The 19,814-nt window shown below is 36.2% G+C and overlaps 1 protein-coding gene across 8 annotated transcripts in view; it reads left to right on the top strand.

Moving 5' to 3' along the window:
* The window catches only part of SULF2 (sulfatase 2), a 123,965-nt gene that overhangs the window by 66,849 nt on the left and 37,302 nt on the right, over positions 1–19,814 (top strand). For all 8 annotated transcript variants that reach the window (XM_051633222.1, XM_051633221.1, XM_051633217.1 and 5 more), the window contains 3 exons: positions 4,062–4,301; positions 15,133–15,284; positions 17,991–18,160. In XM_051633222.1, the coding sequence (XP_051489182.1) occupies positions 4,062–4,301; positions 15,133–15,284; positions 17,991–18,160 (562 nt within the window). The remainder of the gene's footprint in view (positions 1–4,061; positions 4,302–15,132; positions 15,285–17,990; positions 18,161–19,814) is intronic.

The raw sequence follows: 19,814 nt of genomic DNA, 5'->3' as shown, positions 1-19,814 counted from the left end.
GATTTGATATTTGTCATTTGCCACTAATGGCTTTGCAAGGCCCAATATTAGTTTGAATTAATTTTTATTCTTGTCCATTATCTGGTGAGCTGTCCAAGTTAATCAAAATTGCCATTTGGGGGGATTGTGGTTAATTCATTTACAAAAGATGAAAACTATGTGAATTACAAATAAAAACCAAGGAAAACTTGGAAGGTACAAAACTGTAGCTGAGAAAGCTGTGCATAACTAAGATTTCATCTGTTTCTGTAACTAGTGGGTGTTGTGGCTTTCATTGTTCTCTTGTGGCTACTTTTAAGGCAAAAGAGAACACAACACAATTGCAAGTGCTCTTAACAGTCTTTCCTTTATTTAATTTAAGATAGATTTAACAATGTACCAGGAGCAGGTGGAGTTTACCAGAAAGAACATGTCCTTTCAGGAAAGGAGTACAAATCTCCCCCCCCCCTTTTTTTTTTTTTCTTCCGTTTTTTTTTTTTTTTCCCCCTACTGTTAATCTTGAGTTTTACTTGACAAATCAAACCTCAGCCTTGGATTGGAAAAAGGGAAAGACCCGATGAGGCGCTAATGAAAAGGATGCAGAATCTGCAGGTCAAAAGAGAACAAGTGTAAATTGTAATGGATGTAAATGGGAGAAGACAAATGAGAACACCAGGAACTACTGAAACATCCACACTCAGTTGACTGTCTGATAAAAGAGTTGTACTGACAAGCAGAGTCGAAAGAGGAGGAATATAAATAATGAGGAGAGAGAACTAATTAGAAACAAAAACTTTTTTTTCCCCCATTGGAGCCATTGAAGTCCAAGTTAGTATAATGCTGATGTCCCCTGTGTGATGGACTCACCATCTCCAGTTTAATTAGGTCTGCCTGCCATATTGCTGTGGTTTAACAAACCAGCTTATTTCATTATTTCCTAGTTGGAGAAAGATCTGATTATTTACAAGATATTTCAGCCATATTAGATAAATCTGAGTGAGAAGTGATTTGTGTGGTTTTATATCTTCCTCTGAAAAACTATGAAAGTGGCATGGAAGATAAGGAGATTAGGACCTTGGAGCTTCGCTAAAATTAAATACGAGTGGGGGGGAAAAAAAAAAGGAAATTAAAATGTGAAAATGGCTTCTAAAGCCTCATTAGAACCTCAAATAGGGTTAAAATTAACACTTTAGAGGACAGTTAAATAACATTCTGGGGTTCAGTTACCTTATCTACATTTAGCTTCTTAAATTGTGCTTCAGAGTAGACTAAATCACTGGAGTCTTAATACAAGTTCTTCAACTGTTGCTGCTCTGTAAAACTCAGGTAAATTATGACCTCTGACAATAAAACAAAATCAACAAGAAAGTCAATATTCTTTCATTAATAACTGGTATAATTTTCTCCATTAATATTAGTCAAAATATCAGCCTAAAGCGAACTGGGAAAACACACTAGCAAAGTTATGGATATCACACAAATTTTAAGTGGAGTTTCAACCCAGGTTTTGCTTCACTTTGTTCAGTGGGCAGCTTGAATGCATCAAATTGATTAAGCTTAATATTTTCACAGTAGTCCAATTGATTTATTTTTAAAATAGCTTAAAAAATTTATTTTTAAGTACTAATTAATTTTTACTTAATTATCAGTGGTTTTAGACAGGTATTAAATATTGACATTTCAAAGCATGACTACCCATGTTACATCTACTAATGAAACCCCAGGTTTTCCCACTCCAAAGGTGATTTGGGTGATGTTCCAGTTGCTGATTAACGCGTAACTGTTTTTTTTGCCACAGAAAGATCAATTTCAACTTTTTCTCATAATTCTCTGTTTGTATTGGAGGCAAGCTGAAGAAAATAACTTTTGGTTGGCTGGTTTAATGCTGTTTAAAATATTTAAAGCTGGCCTATTTAAGACTCTACAGAAGAGTATGCTGGATTTTTACCTTCCACTGATCTGTCACTCTGTGTTAGTTCTAAAGCTGGAGAAGCAGATTAGATCATATGTTTTTGTATTAAAGACTGCTGATATATAGAGCCTTGTCATTGCAGCAGTTTTATTAAAGGAGGTTATGGTCCTCAAGGGGAGTCTTAACATGTACTGTTATTTATGCACAGATGCCTCTGTTATTTAAAGGGGTTGTTAAGTTGTATTTTAGTATTGGGATGACAAAACATTCTTCTGCCTGTTTGTGCTTGGGATAGCTGATAAGACAACAAAGAGGAGACGTGTTCACAGTTTTCAGGCTCACATAATGTATAACTGGCTTAAAATTGTTAACTGTGTTGTTAGTGTCTTTGAGCACTAACACTTATTCCACAGTTACAGAAACAAAACCTCTTGCTTTCCTCAGAAACTTCTTTTGGTATGTGAAGTTTAAGAAGTTTTAAAGGGGGAGCACAATAACCTGCCTTGGTTCTTCTCTCAGTGATGGGACAGAGATGTGCTCTGACCACCTGAGAAATGCACAAGCAGATTTTAAATTTTTTTAATATTCGTTCCAACAAAGTTACCTCAAGAAATCTAATACTAACAGGTTTTAGGTGAAATTACCTACAGTATCAATTAACCTTCCTTCGTGGTGCCAGAGAGTTGGATTTTGTATGTGGCTCACGAGGTTTTCCCTCTAGGTTTTGACTCCTGGTTATATCAATATGCCCTGTATCAAATCTGTTGCAAGTTCATAATGAAATTTCTGCCTAAAGAGCTTAAAAGAAACAAACTCATTGACAGAAACAACATGCAGTTTGTGCCAGATGGTTTTAGGATGCATTGATTAAAGCTGAACTATTAATCCAAGTCAACCTTGGATAAGTTAGCCCCAACCCTACTCCAGCATGAGTGCATACCTTCATCTCCTTGTTGCCTATTGACTTTGCCTGCTCATAACAAGAAGCAAGGGTTGGTGATGGAAAGGCTTACTCTCCTTTCCAAAGTCATGCTCGTACAGGTACCATTACAAGTTCTTTGGAAAATAGCAGCTCTTCCTAGACCAAGTATAAGCCATTCTGCTGCAGTTTAAACTATCAGGCACCAATAGATGCCTGGTATAGATTCATATTTATCTAGGTGAATGTCTACAGTGAAGATCCAGTCTTTGTCCAAAGCCTTATCTTAAACAGCAAGCAGAACAGCCACTTGAAGTAATGTGTTTTTCAGTGATTTTTCGCAAAAAGACACTCCTGTTACCCCAGTTCATCCAACTTCCTGCTGGCAAAACTTGTATGTTTGTTTTTAGATGATCATTATAAACTGCATGCTGTGATCTGTCCCAAGTAGTCATCAAAAAATCTGATTCTGCCAAACCAAGCCTAAGACAATTTAGGTAATTTTAGGGAACAGTATTATCAAAATGGAACAAGTATATACATAGAGCTCAGTGGGCTGGTTATGGAAATTATTATGAGGGCATTACTTTGTCTTCAGTGAAAATTACAGAAATCAATACCTGCTAATACCTCACATTAGTGAAAAGAACATGCTATCTAGAGAATACTCTAGCAGACCCTGCTTGAGCAGGGGGTCGGACTAAATCTTCAGGTGTCCCTTCCAACCTTAGTGGTTTTTTGATTACAACCTTCAGCCTTTTGCAGAAGATTGGCACAAAAGGCAGCACATCAGGTATCTCCTGAAAGGATTAAATAATGGTCACGGGATATACAAACTTTGGTCAGGGTTGCTGCACAAAGTGAATTTCACCCTTAGGCCACATTGTCTCAGCCCAATTCATGCTGGTTCTTGCCTTTAGCTACTGGAATAGTACTAGTGGCTTCCGAAAGGCTGCACAGATGGTTACAGTGCTAAATCTTGGACTTAGGGAGAAATTAAAAAAGCATTATTATCTATGTCAACAAGTTTGAGTAAAATCTTAGCTTAGGACTTTTAGTATTTGGTCCTTCATAAAGCAATTGGGGAACTTCACTAGAGGGGGGAGAGCAATTTCTTTGGATTGGGGTTCATTATGAGACTGTAGTGCCCTTACTAGCTGTGCTTCATTCTGGACTCTGGTGTATTACACAAGTTCTTTTCTCTTGTGACTGAAACATGAAAATAATTCTGAGATTATTTTATTCTTCCAGGTTCTATGCAAGTGATGAATAAAACAAGGCGGATCATGGAACATGGAGGTGCTCATTTCATCAATGCCTTTGTGACAACTCCCATGTGCTGCCCATCTCGCTCTTCCATTCTCACGGGGAAGTACGTCCACAACCACAACACCTACACTAACAATGAGAACTGTTCTTCTCCATCCTGGCAGGCTCAGCATGAAATACGTACGTTTGCAGTGTACCTCAACAACACAGGATACAGGACAGGTAAGATCAAGGCTGGCTCTGTCTGAAGCTTCCTTAGACTTATTAGTACAGAGATTATATGATATTTAGGTTTGCTCTCATAGGGGGCTGCAGCAATGGAGAATGCCAGAGCTTTGATCTTGTGTGTAGGTTTAACTTCCTTGTACTTTTACTTGATGAAATAAAAAAAAGTGTGCATACTTGAACAGAAGGCATGGATGTGTAGAATATGCCCTGCCCTACCTGCAGTGCACAGAACAGATGTGAAAGATGCTATACGAAGGAATTAGTAATTTGAATTTTTCATAAACAAGGTAGATTAATCAAAATAAGAATACAAGAGAGAGGACTGCTGCTTCTGTGCTTTGGGGCAGAGCTGTCAGCTGCATTGGTTTCTTTAGACAATCCATTCCCAAAAAGGTGTGTAAGATAAGTAATGACTGAGGAATAATCAGCAAGATCAAAGGTACTCCTGTGAAACAAATGATCCTCTTTGCATGCACTGCTCCTTAGGAACAAATATCCTGTAGAAAGGATTTCAGAAAATACATAACAAGTGTTTCACACCTGTTTTCCTTCTTGCACTCTCCAGATGTGAGATTTAGGTCTTTGCTCATTACAGTGGTTTTGTCACTTTTCTTGCTAATGCTTTTTGTGATGATAAGAAAGAGGCATGAACCTGGTTCTGTTTGTCTTATTTATGGTATAGATAGAATAGAATTGTAGTGCAGTTGTTACTTACAGTATAAATTTTTTTCTTTTAATTTCTAGTATCTAGGGCTTACAGAAACTAGTATAAACCTTGCTTAAGGACTGTAACCATTATTTTCTTTCTAACTATTCTCGTGAGTTTTGCGTGTTAATTTTGCAAAGTCTTGGTCTTAAATAGGTGATTTCCATGTGTTATTTTTCTGAAATAAAGACTTTCATTAATGTGGAAAGAAATAAATCAGAAGTGCACATAACTTATTAATTGGTAGCTGTTCCCTCCATTTATCAGCCCTGGCACTAATAACAATGTTCATATGACTACCACACCAGTATTTTATTCTTCATAGATTAAATGTTTACTGATGTTTGGCTATTATAATAATTTTTATAATTAGTGACTGTATTTCAAGCACTCGAAATTTCTACTAACTTTCATAGCTATTGCAAGTGTCCTGCTATTCATTTGTCTTAAATTTTTACTTTAACTTAATGTTTAAATTTAGACCCAAGATCGTTGTGAATCTATATTATATTTTCAGTCTAGCTCTCTTAATTTGCAAAGAAAATTTTTCGGAACACACAGAAGTAGTACTTTACAAGTATGAAGCAGTCTTCAGGTGTAAATGACATCCTCATTTATGTAGTTAAATGTAATATATTCTTATATAAATTTATATGCAAATTGCCCTCATTGGAAGCTGGTGTTCATTTCTGATCTCTGGTTAAAGTCTAGAGTTATCCCCTGTGAAGGCTGTCAGCAGTAAGGAGGGTGTGGTGGTGTTTGGTTTTTTTTTTCTTCCCCAAAGTTCTGAGATTTACCAGCTTCAGAAACAGCAGGAAATAGTACTTCAGAACCTTGTTCACTCAGTTTCTCAGGTTTCAAAAGTAACCTGCTAAGGCAAGTATTTTGGAGATTATGAATACAATTTCTCTGAAACGGGGAGTCCTTCTTGAACCTGACTGAAGTGAACAGAGGAAAGTCTGGAAAGCACAGGAGTTAATTTATGAAGGTTTTTGAATTTTTTCTTCAATTTTTTTTGAGGTCTCTGGTAGTCCTGGTTTGTGCAGGAAACACATGCAGTTTAGCTTCTTTAATTTTATTTATTTGTTTTTAAGAAGGAGAAGAAAAAGAGGCTGTGAAGAATAAAGTATTTTGAGGCTTGCTTTTATATTTAAGTTCACAACCTTGGTGAGGAAACTGTTATTTTGGAGGATTATTCCCTGTGGCAGTGGTGTTTGTGGTTTGGATCTATACAGACCTGTGCTGCTGGTGACACCTTTAGGAAATGTGCCAGTGATATCTGGGCAGGAGGGAGCAGTGTGCTACAGGTTTCTCTTGATCAAGTTGGAAGTATAAAAAATATGGGAGATCAAAAAGGTGCAACTTCCATGTAATTGTTTCTGAGTTTCAGCCTTGGTTGTCAGTTTTATATTTTCCAGTTTTGGCACTTTAAAAAGTTTCATGAACTTTGTTAGGCACCAGACTTGGCAGAATAAAGAAAAGGAAAAGGGAGAGCTCAAAGGAAGTTCTGTCTTTGGCTTTAGGAGTCAGGATTTCAACCATTATGCATAGAGGTCACTGTCACTTCATGTGGATCAGTTAAAATGAATATGACAGTTCAGAGGATGGGTTTTCCTTCTACAATGGAAGCCACTGAAGCAGTAGATGTTGCAGGTTTGTCTTCCTCTGTATTAACCTGTCTCAAAATCTAAAAAACAGCCTAAAAGGTTGTGCTCCTGTTACACAGCTATTACATGCAGACAGCAAATTCCCAGTACCAGTATATTAATCCATCTGATTTTGAAGAGCTGCTCACATCATTGTCCTGTTGCATATTATGGAAAATGAAACAGAAGGACAAATTCTATAAACAAACCAAGTCAATTGATGAATGAATCTTTAGAAAAGTCAGTGTAAGCAACATCTGAATCATCACTAACTTAAAATAGTGGATGCTAGTACTGCAACTTGGAACAGGAGATTATTAGAATGGAAAAGAAACAAAGAGATCCTGTGACAAACATTTATGAATGTCAGAGAATTTCTCTGCCAAAGTTTCATGTGTCAACATTTACAGGAAAAAAAAAAATGTTCTGTTTTCTGTGAAATACACATCTCTTTCTGTGAGATGGCTTTTAAAATGCACAATGCATTGTTGCATGCTTGGGTCCTGCAGCAACAAATACCAAGATGTTTTACTGGAATACAGATTTAAACTTTCCCTTAGACATTACTTAATGAGAAAAGCTTCTCTTTTCCATTTCCTTGGCTGTCTGAATGGTTAGGTCTTAAAATTGGTGACGGATTCCAGAATTTTTTGTCAGCCTTATCTACAGTCAGGAAATGAAAAGACATGTTTATCTTAATAAATTCAACAGAATTAAGGATGGTGGGCCAAATTCAGCCTGGCAGAAGGATATTTCTGCTTCAATTAATCTTCTGAGAGAGTTCTGTTAATTTATGTTAGGGCTCAGTGTGCTGCAAATGCAGTACACATTTTGACTAACTTACCATCCTTGTTCCTGTTGATCAACACCCTATAGTACAGCTAACCCTACAGAGTTAAATGAACCAATTAATAAAGTAAAAAGCTACTTCTTTTATGTCAGTATCTCACTCTGGTAAGTCTGTACTTGAATTATGAAAAAAATTAATGTCATTTTGCACCAGTCTTGTATTTTGAACCTAGAGAAAAGTCATTGTGGGAGGTCCATCTCTGCCACTATAAAAAATTTCTTGGGAATAAAGGTAATAATCATTCTTGGCACTTCCATGGGGCTTTACAATAATTAACTAATGAATTCATTAAAATTCAGTGACAATCTTCCATTTCTTCTCATTAATATTATACTAAGAAGATACAGTGGCTGCATTCAAATAATTATTTTTCCACTTCATTGTCTGGGCCTTTGACATTTTAAAGTGATTTTAGCATCAAATTGTAAGAAAGTGGGGAAAGGCTACTGGTAAATGTTTATTAAAAGAGGAATGAACCTGAAAAATATGTGACCAGATTTTAATACCAAGATACACAGTGGGAGAAAAAAAAATCTCAGATGATCAGCTCCCTGCTGTAAAATTTGTTCCCTGATTAATAAAGTGCATAGGAGAACAGTGACTGGTTTGCTGTTGTTTCTTAAGTCAAATTTATTGTTTGTCAGAAGCCAAAGGTAAATTTATAGAAACAAACCAGCATAGAACCTATATTTCTTCAGTTTGAGTGAACGTCTTGTTGAAGAGAGTTCTGTGGTTGTATTGAAACAGGATGAGACTTTTCTCCTAATTGGATTCAATAAGACTTTATTGTTTTTATTTATGAACTCATGCTTTTAGTAGTGTTCTTCTAAGTTTTATTGCTAGGTGGAAAAAACCAGCTTATTTAAAATGCAGTAAATATTTCTTCTTTCAGAGCATCTCTCAGTAGCTCCCTGAAACTTGGCAATTTTTGCTTCAAATCCTGCAGACAGAATGTCTTTAGGTGAAATTATCTTGGACTTGGCCCAGATAGCATGGTGCAGACTTTAGTATTTTAGTAAATATTGAGCTTTACACTATACAAGTTTTTGTTTATGCTATTTACTATTTAAAAAAGGTCTGACCATCCACTGTTGGGGAGGTTTTTGGTTTTTATGTGTGGAGGAGGAAATGTTGTGTGTGATGAGAGAAGGATAAATCTAAAAGTTATTCTTCGGTGACCGTGATATATAAAAGAGGGGAGTAATACTAAAATTTTTTGTTGTGGTGGTGATTTTAATGCTGGGAAAAATTTTGTGGAAGATCTGAACACTGAGGTCTGGCCACAAAGGAGTACGAGCAGACTGAGTAGCTGTGGTGAGCTGCTGCCTCCTATGCTGCCCAGCACTGGAAATGATGCTGTTGTGATACGTTAGGTTGGTCTTGTCCTGAATTTTAAGATTGGTAATATGAGGATTGCTGTTTTTTTCCCTTTAACTTTCTGAGGGTTTGTGTGAGGTGGATGTTCAGAAAGATATTTATGCCTCACAATGCTAGTTCTGGTTCAGTTTTTGTAAGCTGTGCCATAGGCATTAGTGGAAGGGGGCTTTGGCCCCCAGTACACTGGGAATTTTCTCACCTGAGAAGGACAAGCAAGACTTGATTGACCATCAGCATTCTTCCGTTTGATTCCTTGTTGACCATATCAAAATATTTGGTTTGAGCCCTTTTGTTTTATTTGGCTTTGTCTTCTCCCCTTCAGCCAATTCCCCTGATTCATTAAATAGATCTTGGCACTGATCCTTGGCCACAACTGAGGAATGTGCAATGCAAATTCAGGAAGAGGAACAAAGGTGTCATAAAGATTACTGTGCATTGCCTTTGTCCTGCTAGATATCAGACTAGTCCCCTGGCATAACAAGAAAGCCTGTAGGCTGTTCTAACTACAGTGATTACCAGTCACTGTACAACACTGTTTTTACAACTATTATGTTTCATTAATTGTAGTGATACTTTTTATTTTAGTTACAGAGAAGAGCTGTGCATGTAAAGGCTGTTGCCTTTGGTACTACTTATTCTTTTTGTGTCCCTGAGATAGTGGATGGAACATGTGATCTATCAGTGTACTATATGTTACAGAAAAATTGGGCCATCATGTGCAATATACTAAAGTAAAATGTCTGTGTGTGTACTTCTCTCCTTGGTCTAACTGATTCAGTACTTCAATGAATTAATCATTTCAAGGACTGTTATAGACCTACAAAAGAAAAGAAATGGCAAAACGTTCTTGGAGCTCAGTCTTCCTTAGCATTCTAAAACTGATGGAACTAAAGGGATCTGAGAACAAAATATGGTCTTAATTCCCTCTTTTCCTCCTTAAAAATACTTTAACATTGAGGAATTTTACATATATTTTATGCAACCCGTCAGGTTTACTGCAGTTCCTGGGGTATTAATACTAAATACCGTATCTAGCCAGTTATTTTGATACTTAAAGAGCTGATGTCTCTTGAAAAATCTATCCCATGGAACCAAATTTAATACTAAATGCAGGATTTTGTCTCAGAACCCTGATACTTATGATGTAAATCCATTAATTTCACTGGGTTTATTCCATTGTGTTGTCTATTTGACCATGATGTGAGTGCAAAGCTAGCTTGACCTTTGGGCTTACTGATTGTTGCATGTGTACTTAGCTATGCTGAGAGTGATTTCTCATCTGCTTTCCTCTGATTGTGTCTTAGAGGACAAAATGTACTGAAAGTAATTTTTGCTAGATTTACAGCAGAAATAAGATCAGAAATGCCCTTCCTCGATCCAAAATGACGGGGTTGCTCAGATTAGCAAATTCAGCTTTTGAGCTGGGTAAAACTAGTATTACAGAAATGAAAGATTTTAGGAGTAAACAAATCCTTGTGAATAACTAAGACTTGCAACTCAAAACCTAAGTTAATAATTGGAAAGTTGGCTCTTGAAATATGACAGAAAAACTGTGCTTTAAATACATCTTTGAAGTACTTAATGCACAACATTCACTTTTAAATGTGGAAGGTTAATAGCCCAAAACACGAGTTTAACTTCACAGTCATGGTGGTAAGTACAGTTTAATGGGTGGATACAGCTAAGTAGCATGAAGGATATGAAGAGCAGACTGTAGGAGGACAGATGTGTGGTATAAATAGTGAGTCCAGGAGTTAAAAGCTGAATTGTATTTTTTTTTTAGCTTCATTATTTATTACGAGAGCATGAATATTTACAAATGTATTCCTAAATTCTAAAATCTTCTATATTCAGCTGAAGATGGGCCTCATGTCACCTCATCCATTATGGAATCACAGGTTAATTCAGGTTGGAAGGGACATCAGGAGGTCTGTTTTCTACAACCTCCTGAAAGCCTGCACCAGGCTATGTTGCTGAGGGTTTTATCCAGTCATCTTGAAAAACACCAAGGATTACAATTGCACAGTCTTTGTGAAAAAAATTTATATCCAGGCTGAACCTCACTTGTTTCAGTCTGTGCTGTTTTTTATTTCCCACCATGCATCACCATGAAGAGCCTGGCTTTGTCTTTTCAATAATCTCCTCACAGGTGAAAAGGTTATTGGGTCCCCCTAAAGTCAGGCTAACATTGCTCTGTGGAGTAGATTTTTCCAGTGCGTAGCCTGACTTGACTTTATGCATAGGAAGAGCATTATCTTTCACTGTTTCTCAAGGGAATGTAACATGTCACTGTCAGGAAATTATTACCAGTGCTCCCCTCATACATTCCTTTCTTGATTTTCTTCTTACTTTATTTAAAATGAACATAAATGATATGACTGTACTGTTAAACTTGATTTTAGTGGAATGGATAAGTGATCTGGACAAATAATTAACCAAACTGTGTTTAAATAGAGGACTCACTATGGTCAGAATCAGAGCTGCCAAATCCAAGAAGCTGAATAAAAGTCTGAAATTCTGTGTCTGAAGCTGATCTGGCAGTTTTACACTGATGAATCTCTGTTGACTTCCACTGCATTCTGTGTTTCTAGTTTGAGAACTGAAAAAGGTCTGTTATATCCAACTCCCAGTGTTGGGCAGCCCTATGGAATAAATAGGGATGAATGATCCCCTGCATAATTTTATTGATGTATCCTGAATTATCTTCATTTTCAATTTCTGCAAAATTCGGTCAATATCCTTTATTAGATTCATTTTAGTTGTGTTAAGTATTTTTAGGTAGGTATCAGGAAAAGTATTAGTGTTTAAAAAAAGTAAAAAAATAAACCAAACCCTGATGAACTTGTAGAGTTTGATAGATGATACAGATAGATGGTAGAACTAGCTTGAACGTTTCCCTTTGTGATAAATGATACCTTGATGTCTCTTCTTTTGATTGTGCTTTAATGCTACATTTGACAATGTGCTAGATCTGCTTTTTAAGCAATGAGCTGAGGCCTTGATACGTCTGCGGGTTGCTACGTTCAGAGCAGACCTTTGTATTAATTGATAGCACAGGGAAAATTCTTTTGTGTGCAATTTTTTTTCCTTTCAGGAAGGGTTTAAAGAACAAAACCTGTAGTAAAAATTCCACTCTATAGCAAAGAATTTTCCAGGTGCTTATCATCTAAGGGCAAGAATTGGAGAAAAGAACCTTAGAAGGTTACGAACCCCCACGGAAGTGGTAACAGTGTACAAAGGACTCACTTCTTGCATATCCTGTTTTATGTGCTTAGGAGAAACTACGTTGTATAGTATTTAAGGCAAAGGAAAATGACCTTCTAAGTGCATTTATTAAAAACAGCCACTTGGATGTTTTTTAGTGATAATTTCAGAGACTGGGTGTAGGAACATGGATGAGCGTATCAAGCAGCAGCCTCTGCAAATGCTTATTAATGAAATCTTGGAGCAGTTTGAAATTGGATGTACCAAAGGCATGTGTGCTCCAGTAAGCAGCTGTCTCTGGTAGTGAACTAATCTGATGAGGGGAAAAATTGTGTAAGAAAGAATCTTTACAATCCAAAATAAAAATCTTTCACTAACATAAAGAAAAAGCTTTATTGTGACCCAGTATGTTGTACTACAGGGGAATGACGTTAAAAATTTTTTTAATGACAAGCCTTTAAACAGCTGAGAAAGAGGGCAAAAAGAAAAAGATGTGAAAGATGTCAAACAGCAGAGAAAATTATTTAAAGCACTTTGACATTCATGAAAGATTATAAAGACATCCTGAATGTACAATGGGAGGTATGCAAAAAGTGCTGGAAGGAACTTCCGCCAGGCTTTCCTTTAATGCCTCTGCAGAATGACAATGAACTAATTCTTTACAAATGCCTCTTTCCTGAGTTCTTCAGCTGGCTCAGCCGAAGATTTTAGGAACAGATTGGTTTCCGTGAGCAGAAATGCCAAATATATCTCTGCTTGGATATAATAATTGAATGGGGGACAAAAAGCTTTGCAGTGCCTTGTGCATAACTGCTGCTGTAGGACAGTGGTCAGTGTTTCAATCCTGTGTTTTTTGTTATTTGGACAAGAAAAAATGTGCACCTGTGTTGTTCTATTGCCTGTAACTGCTGCCAGTTGCTGTTCATTCTTTAAAAATGGAACTAGTTCATTAAACAAAATAATTTTAAAAGTGTAAATAGTGTATAAATGCAGTCCCTGAGTAATGTGATAGTTTTCATCTACACTGGAGTAGATTTTGCTTTGCTCATTGCTGCTAGTTTACTTTGCTTGGATAAAGAAGATGACATTAGGTAGTTTAGGATAATGAAACAAAATATTTTTTCCAGCATCCTTACCAGTCACTCACACCTTGAGCATAAGTGGCTCATTTGTAAAACAGCATAACACCTTACCTGCTTTGGCAAAATATTTTGAAAGCACAACTTAATTTTAAGGAATGTATTGTTTCCCAACAGATGTGCCTTCCTGGCCTGCTGTGATGTAGATCTTAATTTTGCCAGCACTTTATCTCTTTCAAACACTTTGAATGTTCTCAAACATTCACTTTCTCTTGGCTCATCTTACACATTAAATGAATACATTTAAATTTGCTGAGGAGATTGATTCAAAATACGCTTTTGCATTCTATCTAAACACTTCGAGTTGGGTCTTATGGATATTCAGTGCACAATGTACTTATCGCAAATTTATTTAATTCCATTCCACAATATTAGTATATTGCTAATAACATGTTTCCTGTTGTTTTTAGAACATAAAAACCAATTTCAGATAATGATATGGAGCTTGCTCACGTAGTGTTTCTTGTATCATATGTTTCTCACTGTGTCTACCTTTTGGACAGATATTCAGCCTATCACAAATAGACATAATTCCATTTACTTCTTTGAGGCTGGCCCTTTTTTCACTAGCTGAAAACCTGTTCTACTCTATCCACAGTATTGCTTCTTGCAGTTTCAGATGCTTCTAGGATGCAAGCTTAAAAAAAAGTCTTTAAGAACCTGGGAACTTTGAATTATGTGCTCAAATCCCATAGATTATGAGATGAGGTTTAATGTAAGTCTATGAACACAATCTTAGATTTTTTGTTGTCCTTACAGAGGCACAGATGTTCACTGATAGATGGCCAGTGAGGTGCTCCAGACACTGTGCCTCTGGATTGAAAATATTTGTAATGAAAAGTGGGACAAGTATAAAGTCACTATGGTAATGCTAACTTGAATTGCCAGACCATCAAAAAATTGAGATCTGAGCTCTGATCACAGAAAGTCAGATGCTGAATTGCAGTGTAGAGTGCAGACCTGTCTTCCAGTATCATTTATCCTGTAATTGCATAGTGATGATATATAACATATAAACAAATACTGAAAAATATGTTCCTTCATTAATTTTTTTTTTACTGGAGTAGTGTGAAAGCATCATTGAGAGAGAATTTATGGTCTCCACAGAATTGTCTATAAAGAATTTGTGTTCTTCTCATAGAAACCGAATGCTTTTCATTTTCTTTAACTGTTTTCTGGAAAATAATTTGTGTTCATACACTTGTGGTTTCTTTAACTGTTTTCTGGAAAATAATTTGTGTTCATACACTTGTGGTTTACAGAGCAGGGCTAACATAGGCATAGCTCTTCTGGGTGGATGGCCTCAATACCTGCCCTGTGTTCTGTAAGAATCCTTGGACTCATTCTGCACTTGTTCTGCTAAAGAGGCTGCTGCTTCATTTCTTCTGTGCAGCTTCATTTCTTCTTTGCAGCAAGTTCAAAATCTCATCATATTTAAGGTCCTCATTTATCATCACTTCTTCCAAGTCAGCCTCCTATTAGTGACTTCACTGCTTCTGCCAGTTCCTTAGGTGGAGATGGCTTAAGTGGGTGTAACCAAAATGAAAAATGTAGCTAAATTGGGTGATTCACAGCAGCATGAGATAATATAGCAACTGGTGCTATTTTAAGCATTCTGTGTTTTGTTCATCTGACTCTGAATGTGTCAGGCACTAAAGAAAATAAAATTGTAATTGTGGTCTAGTTTCTCTAGTAAATAGGTTGCAAATCAAAAGATCTGCATTATGGAGTTCTGAAATAATGAAACATGGGCAAACTTAAACTCAGATCTTACCTTAAAGGTGTCAGAATAAAGAAAGCAAAGCTCCTCCCAGAAGAGACAGAAAGAATATGGTTAAAGATGGTGTCTTTGAAGTGTTTCTGTTATGCTTTCTTACTATGCTTCTACTTTCTGTACCCCTAGCTTTCTTTGGAAAGTACCTTAATGAATACAATGGCTCCTATGTGCCTCCTGGTTGGAAAGAATGGGTTGGATTACTTAAAAACTCTCGATTTTACAACTACACCCTCTGTAGAAATGGTGTGAAGGAAAAGCATGGATATGACTACTCCAGGGTAGGTCCTGTTTTGATTTCTATTTTTTTAAACATTTGGATGTGACTGAAAGGAGCTGTGCTTTATGGTTTCAGTCTAACTAAAGAATTCTTTTTGCACTTGAAAGCTCCTGTGTGTAACAATAGCTATAACCCAATAGGTGTTGTGTTTGGACTTTTTATTATCTTCTATTCCAGGAGGGTCATGTTACTGAAAACATTGTTAGCAGCAATGGCAACAAACAAAATGTTCTGAGACTGTATTATGAACTGAAGATGTGAAAATGGATTAAAATGTTGTATGATAACTATTTCTGTGCTTTGTACTTTAATTATTGTGTGCTAAGTCTGATTGTCATCTATTTCCCTGGTGTAGAGCTGATTCCAGTGGAGTTACACAAGCATAAATGAGATAAGAATCCAGTTCCCTCCAGCTAGACCCATCTTTTTATGTTAGTTTAAGGAACATGTTTCATAGCCACAATGTGATGGAGAATTCATATCTTAGTATATCTTATGATAATTCTGAATGAGTGGAGAATTTAACTATTAAATTTATATCTCCATGCATTGTTACAGGCACATATGTTTCCTAATATCCTTGCAAGGATGTTATACTGTAGCCAAACTTGTTAACATACTGCATTTGACAGTGATTATAAAGCATGTTTTTTCCCTCATCTAGCATGTTTCAGCTCAAACAGTTACCTGTTTGCAGTCAGGAGTATGTTTATTTCAGCCAAATTTGTTGCTTTTCCAAAGGAACCAGCTGTTTTGAATTCCTAAAATGGCCTGAATTGTCTCTGAAGTATGATGATAAATAAATTCATGCATAAACTGTTGTAGTTTAAGTAGTGTAAACTTAAAGTTGACTCACTCTGGAGTGTTCCTAATTTGTAAGGTGTATTTGCTTAACAGGGACTTGGTTTGCTTTCTCTTATTAAGCACAAATCCTGCCTCCATATTTGTGTTTCATTAGATTGTGTTCACACACAGATTTTCCTTTAAAAGGCTGATGTCTGTGTTATTTCCCCCTTCCCCTCTCCTGTTTGCCATTTTTAATTGAATGTACTTTGTGTTGAAAGATGAAACTTGACAGGCTTCAAGGGTTTCCTTTTCTATCACCAGCTGCTAAGGGAAGGGGTAACTGATGTACATAATTATTTGTCTTTTATTTCCCTTCTGATCTCTGAAGAATGAGAGAGCCAATCTTTACAGCCATGTACCCAAAATGTGATGATGAATGTGTATCTTATATAGAACAATGTCAGGCACTGTTCCCCCTTGTACCAATCAACCAACAGGGAACTTTATGTTCCAATATCCTCAGATCTGTTTTGTATACAATATGCAGTACTTGAAAATGTTTAGGTTTTCATTTGGTTTAGTTTTTTCTTAGCAAGTTTAACAAATGAAAAAAGGTCTGATGAAAATACAAATGTTTTTATAATCTTTATATTCTTGCATAATATACCACTGTGATAATACACAGATGTTAGTGTGCAAAGTAACAGCACTTGTTGATGTTCAAATCTGAACTGGGGTTCAAATTAACAAACAGAAGCTGAAATACAAGACTGCTTCCCTTTCTTTCCTGCCATTTTTGTTGCTGGAAACCTAATTTTCCAGCAATGAACAATATAATCAGATTATTTTTAGCCGTATCTACTTGACGTAATTAATGTTAATTATGTGCCAGTGGAAAACTAGAAAAAGACATTGCTGATTCTGTCCTCCAAAGCAACTGCTAAGCACTTACCCTCTGAAAATCAGATCTTTGCAAATTCTTTCATATTTTTGAACAAGATATATTCTACTTTGATTTTTCTTTTGCAATTTCTGTCAGCTTTTTTTGATGAATTTTTGCTTTTGTATGCATTTGCACAGTCTACTAAAACCTCTACAATCTGGAGCTTTTTAAAAAAAATATATCAGTTCAGCTGTGTTTTGGTCTGGCTTATTGTACCTTCTCCATTTCCCTGCATATGGTTAGGAATGAAGGTCCTTCAGTTAACTTTGATGGAATTATGCCTCTTGAAATCTGCATTTGTGAGTGAAAAATATATCAGTAACAGTGATAATCATGGCAGTTTCATAACAAACATGCCTCTTGTTGGGACCAGTGTTGTGAAGTTATAAATGGGAGAATTTGCCAGCCTTGTTGTGGGATACATGGGAAATAACTTGGGAAAAGTATATCCAGTCAATGAAAAAGACTTCCTTTGAGGAATGACAAGCTGAGTTCTTAGATCAAGGACACTGGTAGGGTTAAAGAGGAGCAAGTGTCAGAACCATGGACAGAAAGCTGCAATCCTCCCCACATTATACTTGTTCAGTTGACCAATTGCAGACATTGTTTGATTTTGCATTCAGCTGTGATGTGACACTTCATTTTTTTAAGGGTGCAGTTTCATATCCTATATATGTTTTAGGGATATTTGCAGCATTTCCTGTGATGCACCCTAAAAAAACATAGCTTGCCATTTAAAATACTGTCTTCAATCAATATAGCTCCAGCAGGTCTCAGAAGAGTGATGATGCTTCTTAGAAAATAGAAAGATAGTCCATATCTTCCAAAGGAAATTTTCTAAGTTATCAGCAATTTATTTGATAGAATTATATCTCTTTTCCTGTTTCTTATGGTACCTCATACCTCCTCTTATCATCTCACCTCCCAGCTTGAAATTATTTTTCAAGTATCTCATTATACTTTTACTTCTGCTTGCAGGATTATTTAACTGATCTGATTACCAATGACAGTATTACCTTCTTCAGAATCTCCAAGAAGATGTATCCTCACAGGCCTGTACTGATGGTTATAAGCCATGCTGCTCCTCACGGCCCTGAAGATTCAGCCCCTCAGTACTCACATCTCTTTCCTAATGCCTCGCAACACATGTAAGGAAAAATAAAACCCTTTCATTTCCAGGTTCAGGAGTATAGAAGTCTTGGATACCTCTGGGGGAACAATGTTTGCTTTATAATACTCTTGCCATAAGTTTTTCACAAATACAAAAGAGTTTTGAGATATTTTTTTTCTACTTTTTCAGACTAGTACAAGTATCTTGAGAATGGCTACTGTATCTTGAATTCAGAATTACAGCTCACTGAGATAAATGGAAAAATTTAATGTTGAATCCATTGAATGGTGAATTCATTGGACTTTTTTACAACCTATTTGGGAAGTAAAGCATTGTTTTATTTTGAGCAGGGCATCAAAATCTGTTTCTTGGGTTCTCTACAGGGGAAGAAACTCCATCTCCCTGTCCTTATGTATAAACTCTTTCATTTTATGACTTACAAAAAATCACATACTGTGCAATGCTTACTACTCCTTTTTCATATACGGAAAGAAAAGTACAGGCCTGCAGCACCAAATTAGACAGACTATTTCTGAATAAGCTGGTATGTCACTACATAACACAGTGCAATATTTTGAAGGGGTCCCAAAAGCAATATCACACGGTTTCTGAGGTAACATGTTCATAATCTCTGTGATGAGATGGTTCTTGTTTATAGCACAGAGACGTTTTACAAGAACAGCTCTGTAATGCTCTGTTACAGGCATCTCCTCTCATGCTGATAAAATGAATGGTTCTTCCAAATCACCTTTTGGTACAACTGAAAACATTCCAGTATTTTCCAATTACTGGCTTCGTGCCTTTATTGACGTTCAACATTTTAAACTTTCTTCCTCTGTGCCCTTATTTTGTATTTTTATTTTTTTTTTAAGGGGAATTCTGTTTTATTTTGGATTTGTGAAGGAACTGGGAACTGATGGAAGTAACCAACTGGTAGCCAAAGATGCTCAGGACTAGTACAAAGTCCAGTGAAATCCACTTGAGCTTCTTAACTTTATTTTAAATAGAGTCTGGGAGCAAAAGCTTTCTTTGTTCTATTGTCTAAGAATTGTGTAACTTAGAATTATATATTTCATTATTTCATGCTGTGCTGCCGAAGAGAATCTGTGTCCTGGATCTACAGCAATGCAGTATTTCATGTTTGTTTGCCATCTTATGCTCTTTTATTTTCTTAGAAATGAAAATTACAGAAATGCCAAATGAGCAACTTCTCATAGCTTATACCCAGTATTGACCTCAGTCTTATTAGAAGCTCCTTTGGAAGGCATTCATATCTCAGAGATTATAAGAATTTATCCAGCAACATTCTGTAGCAATTTAATTATGCTGGGAGAAGCATTTGAGGAAGGCCAGCAATGAAAAATATAAACTAGATCTGTTTTTCCCTTGCTCATAGTTTAATTTTTCACACAAACTAGGTTTATCTTCCTGATTATAAAGTAGTTATACAAAACTGTTCTTCATTGTAGGTGACTTTTCTTGTAATGTTAACAGTTACACAGAAAGTGTCACTTTGTGGAAACAAGTTCTGTTTGTAAAGAAATAAGGTATGTTAGTAGATTAAGGAACTGTTTTTCTTTTGGATATGGACATAAAATAGGATTTTATGTACATCTTGTGCAAAGAAACTGCAAATCTTGTCCCAAACAATTTTTCCAGCACTACATAATAATGATCTGTAAGAGTTTTCA

This window comes from Apus apus, chromosome 15 (assembly GCF_020740795.1).
Source record: "Apus apus isolate bApuApu2 chromosome 15, bApuApu2.pri.cur, whole genome shotgun sequence".
Lineage (NCBI taxonomy): Eukaryota > Metazoa > Chordata > Aves > Apodiformes > Apodidae > Apus > Apus apus.
The sequence above is the reverse complement of the archived record's forward strand: the minus strand, read 5'-3'. Positions and strand labels throughout refer to the sequence as shown.